General features: G+C 41.3%; 1 protein-coding gene across 2 annotated transcripts in view; it reads left to right on the top strand.

The window, feature by feature from the left end:
• The window catches only part of LOC110537739 (PDZ and LIM domain protein 4), a 68,282-nt gene that overhangs the window by 7,825 nt on the left and 45,455 nt on the right, over positions 1-15,002 (top strand). For both annotated transcript variants that reach the window (XM_021624093.3, XM_090192749.1), the window contains exon 2: positions 13,232-13,383. In XM_021624093.3, coding sequence (XP_021479768.1) covers positions 13,232-13,383 — 152 coding nt within the window. The remainder of the gene's footprint in view (positions 1-13,231; positions 13,384-15,002) is intronic.

The raw sequence follows: 15,002 nt of genomic DNA, 5'->3' as shown, positions 1-15,002 counted from the left end.
GTCAGGGTAAACAGTGGTGGCGTCCTGGAGTGTGCCGGGCGTTGACATTTGTTTTTCATCAGAGATTGTGGTGCTACTGAGGGATTCCAGGTGTTTTCTCAGCTGCAAGCCTCCAGACTCTTTAACTACCACTGCAACCATGGGTGTAATTGTTAGATTCACAAGGGGAGACTGACTCAAGTTCACTTGAAATAGCATCTTTCATGTTCTAGGCCAGAATTCCCAAACTGGGAATATCTTCCCATTTTCAAACCATCCATTTATATTTTCCGACGGGGCTAGACATTTGGGTGAGTTTTTTTTTCTCCTCTGTGTAGCCTCGTTTCACTGGAAAAAATAAAATGAAACCATATAGTGTTCAGAAAAATAACAACACAATTGTCACATTCTGACCATAGTTCTTTTGTGTTTTCTTTGTTTTAGTGTTGGTCAGGACGTGAGCTGAGTGGGCATTCTATGTTGTGTGTCTAGTTTTCCCATTTCTATGTTTGGCCTGATATGGTTCTCAATCAGAGACAGGTGTTAGTCATTGTCTCTGATTGGGAACCATATTTAGGTAGCCTGTTTTGTGGGTGGTTGTTTCCTGTGTCTGTGTCACACGGGACTGTTTTGTTGCCAGTTCATGTTGTTATTTTGTATTTATGGTCAGTTTTTCCCTATTAAAACATGGACACCTACCACGCTGCATATTGGCCTGATCCTTGTTTCACCTCTTCAGAGGAAGAGGAGGAAATCTGCCGTGACAACAATGTCAAATAGAGGTAGGCTCGTCAAATAATTAACATCCAATCGCATTAACCGGTACTCGCTTGCTGGAATTCCACTAACGGTCCGTATGTAGCCAAACGTAGCTGCTGCTCATTCCGTTTGCTCGATAATGGATAAATGTTAAAACAAAAAGGCCAGCGTCCGTAGAGACACATACCAGCTCACATACACCTGCACCTGTCGATGACACAAGTTGTTCTGCTTCCACGAGCACATCCAATGCTAGCATCAGTAATTCTGGACACTGACAGTTGTGAATCTGATGCAGCCGAAGAGCTACTGCCCACTTACCCGGGAAAGCACAGAACAACAGACAGGGATGTTGGACCAATGAAGAGGTGCAATTAGGATGAGAACTACATTGATTTGGGGTTCACATATGTTGAGAGTAGTGCCTTTCCACAGTGTGTAACATATGTTATATGTTCAAAAGTACTATCTCCCAACTCGATGAAACCTTCACTATTGTGCAGACATTTAGAAACAAAACATGGCAATTTGAAAAATAAGCCACGGGAGTTTTTTGAGCGAGAATGAAGACGATTTTCGAGTAGTAAGACATGTATAAAAGCAACAGATACCATTAATAAGAAGGGGCTAGAAGCGTTTTATATGGTGAGCTACCATATAAGGAGGACTTAATTCTTCCTGCTGCTGCGGATATGGCTGGGACAATCCTGGGGGAAAGGCCAAAAAACTATACAGACAATGTCTTCGTCAAACACTGTTTCATGACGCATCAGTGACATGGCAGGAGATTTTGAAACAATTACTGCTTCAATACAAGCCAGTGAATTCCATGTGTTATAGCTGGATGACGGACAATGTCAAATGTGATATAGCGAACGCACCTGAGTGTTTGGTGTGCAATTACGCAGGTACTTTCCCAAAATGGATGACACAAACAACTGGATTTGTTATCCCTTTCATGTCCTGCCTTCAGTCTACTTACCGATCGATATCTGAACAAGAGAGCCTCATCGATATTGCAAAAAGCGGTTCAATGAAAATTGAATGGCCACTGCCATATTTCTGGAGTATCCTGCCTTCGCAATCGCTCTGTTAAGACACTGATACCCTTTGCAACCACGCACTGTATCTGCCCTCACTTGCATGAAAACTCAATCCAGGCACAGACTGTGTGTGGAAAATGATTTAAGACTGAGACTCTCTCCAACACAACCCACATTGTAGAGTTATGTGCATTCTTTCAAGCACACCCTTCTCATTAACCTGTGGTGAGTTATTCACAATTTTCGATGAACAAAAAGTTTTATATGTAAGAAGATGGTCAAATAAAGAGCAAAATTATTGATTATTATTAATTTTTTTCCCTGATCCTATAAGAGCTCTTTGTCACTTCCTACGAGATGGGTTGTGACAAAAAAAAACTCACACTCATTCTTATGTTTAATAAATGTATCGTAAAGTGTGTGTGTGGCAGGCTTACAATGATGGCAACAAAACAACATTTGAGAGTGCGCTGACCCTGTTGCTAGAGGGGAAGAGGGGGCAGCTCGAGGTTGAACGTTTAAAGGGGTACGGGACTATAAAATGTGGGGACTACTGTTCTAGGCCATTGACATCCTTGCTTAGCGTACATAAAAAAAAATAGCTTTCATGACTTTGTGCAGTGCAAGTGCTGATCATCTGATATCATGCTTGTGGATTTTATTGTATCAAGACATTATTAGACAAGGCTTTCTCAGACAATCTTCCTTAGGCCACTTAGACCCATACCCAAACTGCATCGCTGGCACTATAAAAAGTCACTGGTGGCATCCCAAATGACACCCTATTCCTTATGTGGTGCACTACTTTTGATCAGAGCCCATAGGGATCTGGTCAAAACTAGTGCACTATGGGAATAGGGTGTGATTTGGGACGTGCCCACTGACAAATCACAGGGTGGCAGGATGCCTAGCGATTAGGAGCGTTGGGCCTGTAACCAAAAGGTTTGCTGGTTCAATTCCCCTAAGTGAAAAATCTGTCGATGTGCCCTTGAGCAAGGCACTTAACCCTAATTGCTCCAGGGTCGCCATCAATAATGGCTGATCTCTGACCCCTCTCTCCATTCCATTGTTTCTGCAACCTCACCATAACAAGCAAAGTTTTAAATGTGTTCTATCCTCTTGTTGCATTGAGTCTCTGACTCTTGTCAAGGAATGAAGTTTAAAGAGTGGGATATGCAAAAAACACATTTCCAAATCTCACTTGTACATGTGTGAAATATGACAAATGTAACCACCTAACATCTTATCTACAGTGCTTAAAATAACATCAGATCCACTCCATATCAAATCAAATTTATTTGTCACGTGCACTGAATACAACAGGTGTAGTAGACCTTGCAGTGAAATGCTTACCATAACACACAATGAAAGTGTCTAATGTAGTCATCTCCAATATAAAAAACAACCCATGATAGTGGTAAGGAATCCAGCTTGGATCACCCATGGGGCTAGTTACAGTGCCTTCGGAAAGTATTCAGACCCCTTTACTTTTTCCACATTTTGTTACGTTACAGCCTTATTCTAAAACGTATTTAAAAAATAATCCTCAGCAATCAACACACAATACCCCGCAATAACAAGTTTTTCAGAAATGTTTGCAAATGTAAAAAAAAAATAAATAAAAAAATGCCTTATATGCAATAATTATTCAGACCTTTTGCTATGGGACTCAAAATTGAGCTTGAGGGCATCCTGTTTCAGTTGATAATCCTTAGATGTTTCTACAATTTGATTAGAGTCCACCTGTGCTAAATTCAATTGATTGGACATGATTTGGAAAAGCACTGACCTTTGTCTATATAAGGTCCAACAGTTGACAGAGAATGTCAGAGCAAAAACCAAGCCATGAGGTCGAAGGAATTGTCTGTAGACGTCCAGGACAGGATTGTGTCGAGGCATAGTTCGGGGGAATGGTACCAAAAAATGTCTGCAGCATTGAAGGTCCCCAAGAACACAGTGGCCTCCATCATTCTTAATTGGAAGACGTTTGGAACCAGCAAGACTTCTCATAGAGATGGCCAACCCACAAAACTGAGCAACCGGGGGAGAAGGGCCTTGGTCAGGGAGGTGACCAAGAACCCTATGATCACTCTGACAGAGCTCTAGAGTTCCTCTGTGGAGATGGGAGAACCTTCCAGAAGGGCAACCTTCTCTGCAGCACTCCAACAATCAGGCCTTTATTGTAGAGTGGCCAAACGGTAGTCACTCCTCAGTAAAAGGCACATGACAGCCCACTTGGAGTTTGCCAAAAGGCACCTAAATACTCTCAGTCCATGAGAAACAAGATTCTCTGGTCTGATGAAACCAAGATTGAACTCTTTGGCCTGAATGCCAAGTATAACGTCTGGAGGAAACCTGGTACCATCCCCACGCTGAAGGATGGTGGTGGCAGCATCATGCTTTGAGGATGTTTTTCAGCGGCAGGGACTGGGAGACTAGTCAGGATCGAGGGAAAGATGAACAGAGCAAAGTACAGAGAGATCCTTGATGAAGACTTGCTCCAGAGTGCTCAGGTCTTCAGACTGGGGCGAAGGTTCACCTTCCAACAGGACAACGACCCTAAGCACACAGCCAAGACAACACAGGAGTGGCTTCGGGACAAGTCTCTGAATGTCCTTGAGTGGCCCAGCCAGAGCCCGGACATGAACCCAATCGAACAGCTCTGCAGCAATGCTCCCCATCCAACCTGACAGAGCTTGAGACGATCTGCAGAGAAGAATTGGAGAAACTCCCCAAATACAGCAGTGCCAAGCTTGTAGCGTCATACCCAAGAAGACTCAATGCTGTAATCGCTGCCAAAAGTGCTTCAACAAAGTTCTGAGTAAAGGGTATGAATACTTATGTAAATGTGATGTTTCAGTTTTTATTTTTAACACATTTGAATAAAGAAAACAACTGTTTTTCTCTGTCATTGTGGAGTATTGTGTGTAGATTGATGGGGAAACATGTTTTAATCATGTGGAAAAGTTAAACGGTCTGAATAAATTCAGAAGGCACTGTATAAACCACAGTAGTTGCAGAGGGTCAAAGATCATATCCCCCAAGACATGCTGACCTCTAAACATTACAATAACAGGGGAGGTTAGCAGGTCTTGGGGGTATGATCTTTGACCCTCTGTAACTTTCTCACTCAACATTATTCACAATTTATTCTGGATTGTCCGTAATCATGGTAGCATCCGCATGAATGTAGAAGTGTTTAGAATCATATTCTGTTCTTATTTACAATAAAGGTGACTTCAAAATGACACAATACATTTACCATTACCATTCACTTCTATTGGGCACAAAATAATCTGAAACACAACCAAAACCAACTGGAAGTGCACTCAACAAGTTTATAGAGTCACAAGCTTGTAGTCATTGCGTGTTAGGAATATGGGACCAAATACGACACTTATGACTACTTTAGTTATAAGAATCTTTAGGGGTTTCAATCATTTTGACCCTTACCCTTTTTTGATTAAAAAAAGTATTACTTTATATTTTTTTCTGAGCAATTTAATTAGTATAAAATAATATAATTTCTGTTTTTTTGGCATATAGCTCAGTATTTGAATAATTAATTTTATAGAGTCATTATTGCTCATCTTTATTAAGGTTGTAAATCATTTCAATCCAGTTCCTCAGCAGCCCTCTATTTTACACAGACTGCAGATATGCCTTCGCGTATCTCTGAGTTAATGATCTAGAACACCTGCATTCTTAAACAATGAAATACTGAGTTCCAGTACACCATCCTGATTGCAATAGCTGGTTTGTAGGTGCTAATTAGGCTTGAGATGTGAGTGGGAAGTCCGTAGGACTCATGCATCTAAATTGCCAACCAAGGGAGCCAGCCAGATCTCTGATGTAATTGTCCAAGCATTTTGGGATGTGCAGAAAATATCAGTTACATCAATGTCAATTCAACTCCCATGCAAGAGGTGACATAAGTCAAGACCAGCTAATGGTGCTAATTCATAAACAGAATTCCTCTTGGACAGTAGTTCACAACGTCATGTAAAATAAAAAACTAAAATGTGTTTGTCGTTACGGATTTTTTTTAACGAGTTTCCTTTAAAACTCTCCAGTCCAAGCTGTATGTCCTGTTGTGTGGTCCTGAAAATGGATGATTTCCCTAAAGATTCTCCTTTGGACATTTGACAAATAAGTTTCCCAAAGTGTTCGGCATACCAACATTAGCTAGGAAGGCTATACAGTAGTAGGTCTATACACTTATGCCAAGGTCAGATCCTGTGCATACGGTTTATCAGACCTTTTCTATATATTTGACATTTCAATCGATGTTCTTATGTATTTTCTCTTCTGAATGGGGTCACTGATGTTTACTTTATCAGATAAATATTATCTGAACAGTTAAGGCGGCTGTATTTGGAGTCTTCTGTATTTGACTCCCAATGTCTGAGTTTCCTTCTTTCAAATGCAAGGAGAGATTTACTTCACCAACATTTGGACTGTTTTATTTTCCTTTCCTCTGAAGTTATCTTTTATCAGAGAAAGGAATGTATCTGGGTCCTTCTATGAAATGAGTGCCTTTTGGTAGAATTTGTGCACAAATATGTTATATTAAATCAGGAATGTGCAACTTCAGTCCTTGGGCCTGATTGGTGTCCCCCTTTTTTGCCCCAGCTAACACACCTGACTCCAATAATCAACTAATCATGATCTTCAGTTTAGGACGCAATTAGTTTAATCAGCTTTGTTTGCTAGGGATGGGGAAAAGTGACACCACTTCAGCCCCTGAGGACTGGAGTTACCCATCCCTGTATTAAATTAAGTGCCCTTTAAAATAGAACACATGGAAAATTCTATACATCCGTTTAAAAAAAAATATATCAATAAAGACTTGCTGAAGTGCCAAAATTCTCCCTTTTGACGTGTCCCTCTAAGGATACTCTGTGACTTCTAGGAAGATTTGACCCACTTCACCACAACATTTCTCAGAGTTTTCACCATTGTAACTCTCTACTTATTTTGTTGTGTTGACAAAGTCATTTCTGACGATTATTGTTAATTTCATGTGATTAGTAATACATTTTAAGGTTAAAAAACAACAACCCTGTCTCTCATTTTAAGGTCAACCCTGTTATGTGAAATAAACTCCCGTTTTAATAGATGGGTTGGTTGTTTAGCAACAAAACCAACGTGGGTGCAACTATGGGGCAAAACAGACAGGGTTGGCTTAGACTGTTGACAACATGTAAACTATATTTAGTCTCTAAATGTTTATTGAAAACATAAATCAATTTGCACAATGAGCAATTGTCTCTCAGATACAAAGTTTCAGTTGTTGGTTAGCTAGCTAGCTAATTTGAGCCGTATTAGCATAGACATTACTTACATCAGTCAAAACACCTCAAAACAAGACCTGGTACTTGTGTGCATGGCCAAAGAGCTCTATTTTCATGTCATCCAACAAATGTAAATGCCTGATATTTGCTAAACGGCATTGGCACTTGGATTGGAACCGGTGCTTTGGTCACATGACATGAAAATCTAGCTCTTTGACCTCGCACACCAGTTGTGAGTTTGGCGTCGAAGTGAGAATGCATGAGCAGAAAATAACTCCTTAACTACTGTAAAATATTGTGGTGGATATTTCATGTTTTAGGGCTATTTTGCTTCCACTGGTCCTGGTGCCCTTTTTTAATGTCAACGGCATCGTGAACTTTACCCAGTACCAGGACATTTTGGCCAAAAACATGATTACCTCTGCCAGGAGGCTGAAATCTCCCAGCAAGACAAAAACACAATTAACACTTCAAAATCCACAAAGAAATGGTTAATTGGCCACAAAACATTTTGCGATGGCCATCTTAATCTCCAGACTTGAAAACCCATTGAAAACCCGTGGTTTGAATTGAAGAGGGCAGTTCATATGTGCAGAAAATGGAGATCAAGAATCTAGCAGGATTTTGTATGGAAGAATGGGCTAAGATCCCTCCCAATGTGTTCTCCAAATCATGAAACATTTTTGAAAAAGGTTCAGTGCCATTATCCTCGCAATTGAAGTATTTAAAGGTATTGAAAACAGGGGTGTCAATCATTTTGATCCCTACCTTTTTAAGAATGTTTTTTTATTGTTTATACTTGTTAAACAAAATCTAGAAAAAAAAGCAATTGAGCAATTTCCCCATTATTTGAACATTCAATATATACTGAACAAAAATATAAAAGCAACTAAAATTACAGTTCATAATAAGGAAATCAGTCAATTGAAATAAATTCAATAGGCCCTAATCTATGGATTTCACATGACTGGGCAGGGGCACAGCCATGGGTGGGCCTGGGAGGGCATAGGTCCACCCATTTGGGAGCCATGCCCGCCCACTGGGAAGCCAGACCCAGTCAATCAGAATTTGTTTTTCTACACAAAAGGGCTTTATTAAAGACAGAACTACTCCTCAGTTTCATAATCTGTCCGGGTGGCTGGTCCCGCAGTTGAAGAAGCTGGATGTGGAGATCCTGGGCTGGCATGGTTAAAGTGGTCTGTGGTTGTGAGGCCGGTTGGACGTACGGCCAAATTCTCTAAAACGATGTCAGTATGCCAGTTGCATGCTCCCTCAAAACTTGAGACGTATTGTGTTGGGTTAAAAAGCTGCATATTTTAGAGTGTACTTTTATTCTCCCCAGCACAAGTTGCACCTGTGTAATGATCATGCTGTTTAATCAGGTTCTTGATATGCCACACCTATCAGGTGGATGGATTATCTTGGCAAAGGAGAAATGCTCATTAACAGAGATGTTAACACATTTCTGCACGTCATTTGAAAGAAATAAGCTTTTTATGCCAATGGAAAATGTATGGAATCTTTTATTTCAGCTCATGGACCAACACTTTACATGTTGTGTTTATATTTTTGTTCAGTATACAGTAATTCAGTATTTGAAATATATATTTTATACAGTCATTTTTGCTCATCTTTATTAAGGGTGTCAATAATTCCAGACCCCGCTGTACATCAATTTGATCATGTGGGCAGATGTCATTCTTTGTTGTGTATAATGATTTATCTCTATTGTACCATTTTGTAAACTCTAGATACTGTAACAGTATGAATCTTATTCCTTTTTCCTTCTAGTTCCTCCTAAAATTAGATTTACAGGCCTTTCTCGTTCCCTTGCTGTTTTATGATCTGTGCTTCCCTAATACCATAGTGCTGAACACATTGTCCCTGTGCCACAAAGTTTTCTGTCTGTCACTGTGCCACATATCTAACAAGAGCCATGTGACATACAGCCAAATGAGATTTACTTACATATTGTCGGCCAAGGCGTTCCTGCCTCCACTTCCTCCAGGTTTGAAAGACGTGACATGAGAACCTCTAGAATGAGGCACAAATAGCTGCCACTTCTATCAGCACTTAACGCGTTCAAAATGGTTTCAATTACCTTCAAACAAATGGCAAATGAATGTATACAATTCAGGCACATACTACCGTGTTACTCAGTGAAGTGTCACAAAGAAAGGAGATGGATATTGGTCAATGGAGCGCAGAGGAGTGGACTTTCACTTGCAGAGGAAGGAACAGACATTCAGCTACACAAATTAGATTCAGAACATTACACGCAATGACTAACGCCGCGGTCATACACGCAGCATAATGGGCGACGCCATTCTTCCTCGGCTGCATTGAAGATCAAGCAGGCTCTCCCTGGCCTTGCCTTCTCATTAAAGAAAGAGCCAATGCATTTACTCGACAGCTGCTCCATTGTTTATGGCACTGGCACATTTGAACCTCTTTGTTAGAGTGCAACAATCAAACGGCGTTGGGAATTTTGTAACCTAAAAAGTAATGATTTTCCCCAAATGTCCTCAAGGCCAAGGCAATAACCTTAGTTTCCATCATCCAACAAGCAAGCAAACAAAAGTGGTTGTTTGTCCGGTTGCCAGCATTATTCCTATATTGCACCATGTGAGCCTGTATACAGCAAAGTATGTAGCCTTGCCTAACAGCCAATCGGGACCACAGAGTTAACGGTTCAGATGAATTTCGCCCGTATTTTGGCACACGATGATGACATGACACAATACTATGACCCTGCCCCTTTTCGCATCACACCAAAACTGTTAATCTTGCAGTATCCTAAAAAAACCATACTGTATTTTGGGGGGGAGCTCAGTCTTTGGCAGGCCCCATGGCTTATCTGTGTGACATTATAATGTCATATGCTAACCACCGACAATGTGTTACTGATTAACTGTGTCATTCTGTAAAGGGACCACCTCATAGAGTGACTCAGATTGTTTAGATTGCTCCAGCAACGGAATGGATCATGATGCAATCAAAGTCAGTTAAATATGCCTAAGAAGGGGTATGGACTCTGAAATGTTTTGAATTGCCGATAAATAAAGGCCTGTTGTGGAGATTTAGTGAGGGAACGTGAGTGAGTCACGTCTGGATGGCCATTCATGGCCTGACCCTTAGGTGGTCTTTGTCTCTCTGTAATAACACAACCTCCTACACTGTGACACAGCAGCAAAGCCACATCATCCTCAACATACAGTGTATTCGGAAAGTATTCAGACCCCTTTACTTTTTCCACATTTTGATACGTTACAGCCTTACTCTAAAATGGATTAAATAAATAAAGTCCCCATCAATCGACACACATTACCCCATAGTGACAAAGTGAAACCTGTTTTTTTTTTAGAAATTATTGCAAATGTATTAATAATTAAAAACAGAAATACCTTATTTACATAAGCATTCAGACCCTTTGCTATGAGACTCGAAATTGAGCTCCGGTGCATTCTGTTTCCATTGATCATCCTTGAGATGTTTCTACAACTTTATTGGAGTCCACCTTTGTTAAATTCAATTGATTTGACATGACTCGGAAAGGTAAACACCTCTCTATATAAGGTCCCACAGTTATCAGTGCATGGGAGAAGGGCCTTGGTCTGGGAGGTGACCAAGATGGTCACTCTGACCGAGCTCCAGAGTTCCTCTGTGGAGATGGGAGAATCTTCCAGAAGGACAACCATCTCTGCAGCACTCCACCAATCAGGCCTTTATGGTAGAGTGACCAGACGGAAGCCACTATTTCAGTAAAAGGCACATGACAGCCCACTTGGAGTTTGCCAAAAGACACTTAAAGGACTCCGACCATGAGAAACAAGATTCTCTGGTATGATGAAACCAAGATTGAACTCTTTGGCCTGCATTTCAAGCATCACGTCTGGAGGAAACCTGGCACACTACGGTGAAGCAGGGTGGTGGCAGCATCATGCTGTGGGGATGTTTTTCAGCAGCAGGGACTGGGAGACTAGTCAGGATCGAGGGAGAAATGAATGGGCAAAGTATAGAGATCCTTGATGAAAACCTGCTTCACAGCGCTCAGGACCCCGGACTTGGGTGAAGGTTCACCTTCCAACAGGACAACGACCCTAAGTACACAGTCAAGACAACGCAGATTTGGCTTCGGGACAAGTCTCTGAATGTCCTTGAGTGTCCCAGCCAGAGCCTGAACCGGAGTTGTGCAGCAACTGACAGAGCTTGAGAGGATCTGCAGAGAAGAATGAGAGAAACTTACCAAATACAAGTGTGCCAAACTTGTAGCGTCGTACCCAAGAAGACTCGAGGCTGTAATCGCTGCCAAAAGTGCTTCAACAAAGTATTGAGTAAATGGTCTGAATACTTATGTAAATGTGCCAAAATGTCTAAGAATGTGTTTTTGCTTCGTCATTATTGGGTATTGTGTGTAGATTTTAAGGTGGAAAAAAAACTATTTTAATACATTTTAGAATAAGGCTGTGATGTAAAAAAATATATAAAAAAATTGGAATGCTTTCCAAATGAACTTTAGCTCTGTTTACTCAGACCAAGTCAGATCCCACGCCAGTGACCCCTCAGTTTACCGAAACTGGGACTGCCTGTGACTGAGAAGGGAGTCAGAGACTGTACATTTTGTCATTTAACACTGAAACACATCTCAGCGATGAGTTTTTCATGGACAATGAATTTACGTGCATTTCTTCATATCAAAGCAAAGCTCAGTGTGCCAGCCTGCTCCCCTGTTGCAGAAGCACTTTTTCTCTGTAGATAATGCGAGGTGATGTCGATAATCTTCAGGTCATTGTTCAAATGCAATTTCATTTGCGTAATGTGAGACATTAACATTGTTTTCACAGTTCATGTACTCAAATCGTTAAACAGTTGGCTGCCATTGAATTGATTTATTTTGTCAAAATGTTCTTTTAACACAAAGTTGTTTCAACCATTGGTTCCAATGATAATACATCCTAATGTCACTTGCAGACAGCATCAGGGTAATAGGCCATATTTGTTATGAGATCGCGTTGGGATTGCTCTTCTATAAAGATGAATGGCTGTGAGACACTTGAAGACATTGATTACAGAATAGTGCGTCTGACATTTTAACAAACTGGAGCTCCATTAGTTGTATGACCGGTTATTAAACCTCTTCCTTCGGCCTGATGTATAGATTGGTTTGGGTTCGGTCCAACAGAAAGTTTACATGTTGCAGGGGAGGTAAAAGAATCCATTCATACGGGCAGGTCATAGAGTAAGACTGGCCTGGTTGTAGGAGGGGACGGAACATTGTGATGCTCTTGGTGGTTTTGTTTAACTGCCAAATCCAGATGTCCGGTGATGCAGGCACAGAAAGAGATGGGAGGATGGCGGGAGGGAGGGGGATCGTTATGGAAAATTGCTGTCATGTGTAAACAATTGTTTCTGTAAAGGTAAAATGTACCCAGAGGAAGGAAGAGAAATCTCTCTCTCTCTCTCTCTCAACCCCCCCCCCTCTCTCTTTCTCCCCCGCCCCTCTTATGGGGCCCAGAAAGACATCCACAGGGGCTTTGTATATATCTGGAGTGAGAGATGACGAAAAGGAACCTGCAATGTATCTCCTAGTATTAGACAGAGGCTAATGTGTGTGTTCTGATGGACAGCACTCATGGGCTTAGTGCATCTCAAATGGCACCCTATTTTGTATACATTGCACTACTTTTGACCAGAGCCCTATGGGTCATAGTAGTACCCTATATTTAACTAGGCAAGTCGGTTAAAAATGCATTCTTATTTACAATGACTGCCTACTCAGGAACAGTGGGCCTTCTTCAGGGGAAGAACAACAGATTATTTTTTACCTTGTCAGCTCGGGGATTCGGTCCAGCAACCTTTTGGTTACTGGCCCAACGCTCTAACCACTAGGCTACCTGCCGCCCTGCTATCACTGTATTAACACTCACTTCAATGTTGTCAAAATTCAAAGAGTTCGAACTGCTAGGCTTACCAATAACGCTTTAAGTGTCTGCTTTCTAATTTTGCTGTGTCACTCACTGCAACTGGCAATATAAAATGTAAACCTACAGTTCTGGGGTGGGTCACATTACAGCCAGAATAGACTGGCTGTATTATTGTATTTTGGCTGGGTGTGGCACTTCCACCCTAATATTTTCTCTTTTGTTTGGTGGTAAGGTGACACCGGGCAGTAAGGCAGCACAGGGGGACCTGTGTCCTGGAGACACCATCCTGGTCATCAATGGGGACAACACAGAGACCATGACACACATGGAGGCCCAGAACAGGATCAAGGCCTGCATTGGGGAGCTCACACTGGCCATCTGCAGGTATGTCTATATGGGAGTGTGACTGTGGGCTCTATTTGAACAAACATAACGCCATGGTAAATCTATGCGTACGCGGTAGCACTATAGGTTCAGGGCAGACATATTTTTGCAATTATCACTATAATCGGTGCACTTGCTGGTGTTGGCACAAAAGGGCTGGGTTTTAATAAATAAACAAGTTGTAGGTGAATTAAGGCTTGGCCCCTCACTGGCCAATCAGAACATGCTCCATGGTGAAATATATATACTTTTTTTTAACAAGGCAAATTAGTTAAGAACCAATTCTTATTTACAATGACGGCCTACACCGCCCAAAACCGGTCGACGCTGGGCCAGTTGTGCTCCGCCCTATGGGACTCAATCACTGCCGGTTATGATAGAGCCTGGATTCAAACCAGGGTGTCTGTTGTGACACCTCTAGCGCTGAGATGCAGTGCCTTAGACCGCTGCACCACTTGGGAGCCCAAATATGTGGCTGCTTCAGGTTGTGTATTTATGGTCTTATGTATGGTCTTGAAATCAACTCAATTTCCAATGTTAGTCCGCTATAGTTTGTTAAATGGCGTAAAGAAATGAAATAACAAAATCTAGACCTATCCCATTTTTGCTAAATAGGTTCATTTGAACCCATTTGCAGTCCACTTTGTTCTAAGTAATTGCATGGTTTCAATAGCATTCGCACTGATATAGGGGCTAGACCTACTGTAAATTGCATTATGGCTGAGCATGGACATGCCAAACATTGTCAATAAGCAAGGTTAAATTAATTATTGATAAGGCCTAAAAAGAGAATTCTAATCAAATTCTATTCAAAACGAAATAACAACTTGTTTTAAATAGGCTGTCACACTTATAGGCACCATCATTTCTCCCCATGGAGAAATGCATAGATAAAAAGGGAATGTCAGCTCACTGTTTTACTCCTTTCAAACTTGATATTTTAATAAAGCTTTGGTTATTAAGATTTATTTCCAAGTGGTCTCAGGAGCCAAACCCTTTATCGACAGTCTTGACTACTTTGCGATTGCATTGGGCAGATAAAAAAATGCCTTAATTGAGAGCCTTCATTTTAATCCTCTGTCCAGTGTCTGTGTTCTTTTGCCCATCTTATTCTTTTCTTTTTATTGGCCAGTCTGAGATATGGCTTTTTCTTTGCAACTCTGCCTAGAAGGCCAGTATCCCGGAGTCGTCTCTTCACTGTTGACGTTGAGACCGGTGTTTTGCGGGTACCATTTAATGAAGCTGCCAGTTGAGTACTTGTGAGGCGTCTGTTTCTCAAACTAGACACTCTAATATACTTGTCCTCTTGCTCAGATGTGCTCCGGGGCCTCCCACTCCTCTTTCTATTCTGGTTAGAGACAGTTTGCACTGTTCTGTGAAGGGAGAAGTACACAGCGCTGTACGAGATCTTCAGTTTCTTGGCAATTTCTTACATGGAATAGCCTTCATTTCTCAGAAGAAGAATAGACTGATGAGTTTCAGAAGAAAGTTCTTTGTTTCTGGCTATTTTGAGCCTGTAATCGAACCCACAAATGCTGATGCTCCAGCCACTCAACTAGTCTGAAGATGGCCAGTTTTATTGCTTCTTTAATCAGTACGACAGTTTTCAGCTGTGTTTA

Source organism: Oncorhynchus mykiss, chromosome 12 (assembly GCF_057628025.1).
Source record: "Oncorhynchus mykiss isolate SJ-2025 chromosome 12, ASM5762802v1, whole genome shotgun sequence".
NCBI lineage: Eukaryota > Metazoa > Chordata > Actinopteri > Salmoniformes > Salmonidae > Oncorhynchus > Oncorhynchus mykiss.
This window is presented reverse-complemented; position numbering and strand designations above follow the sequence as displayed.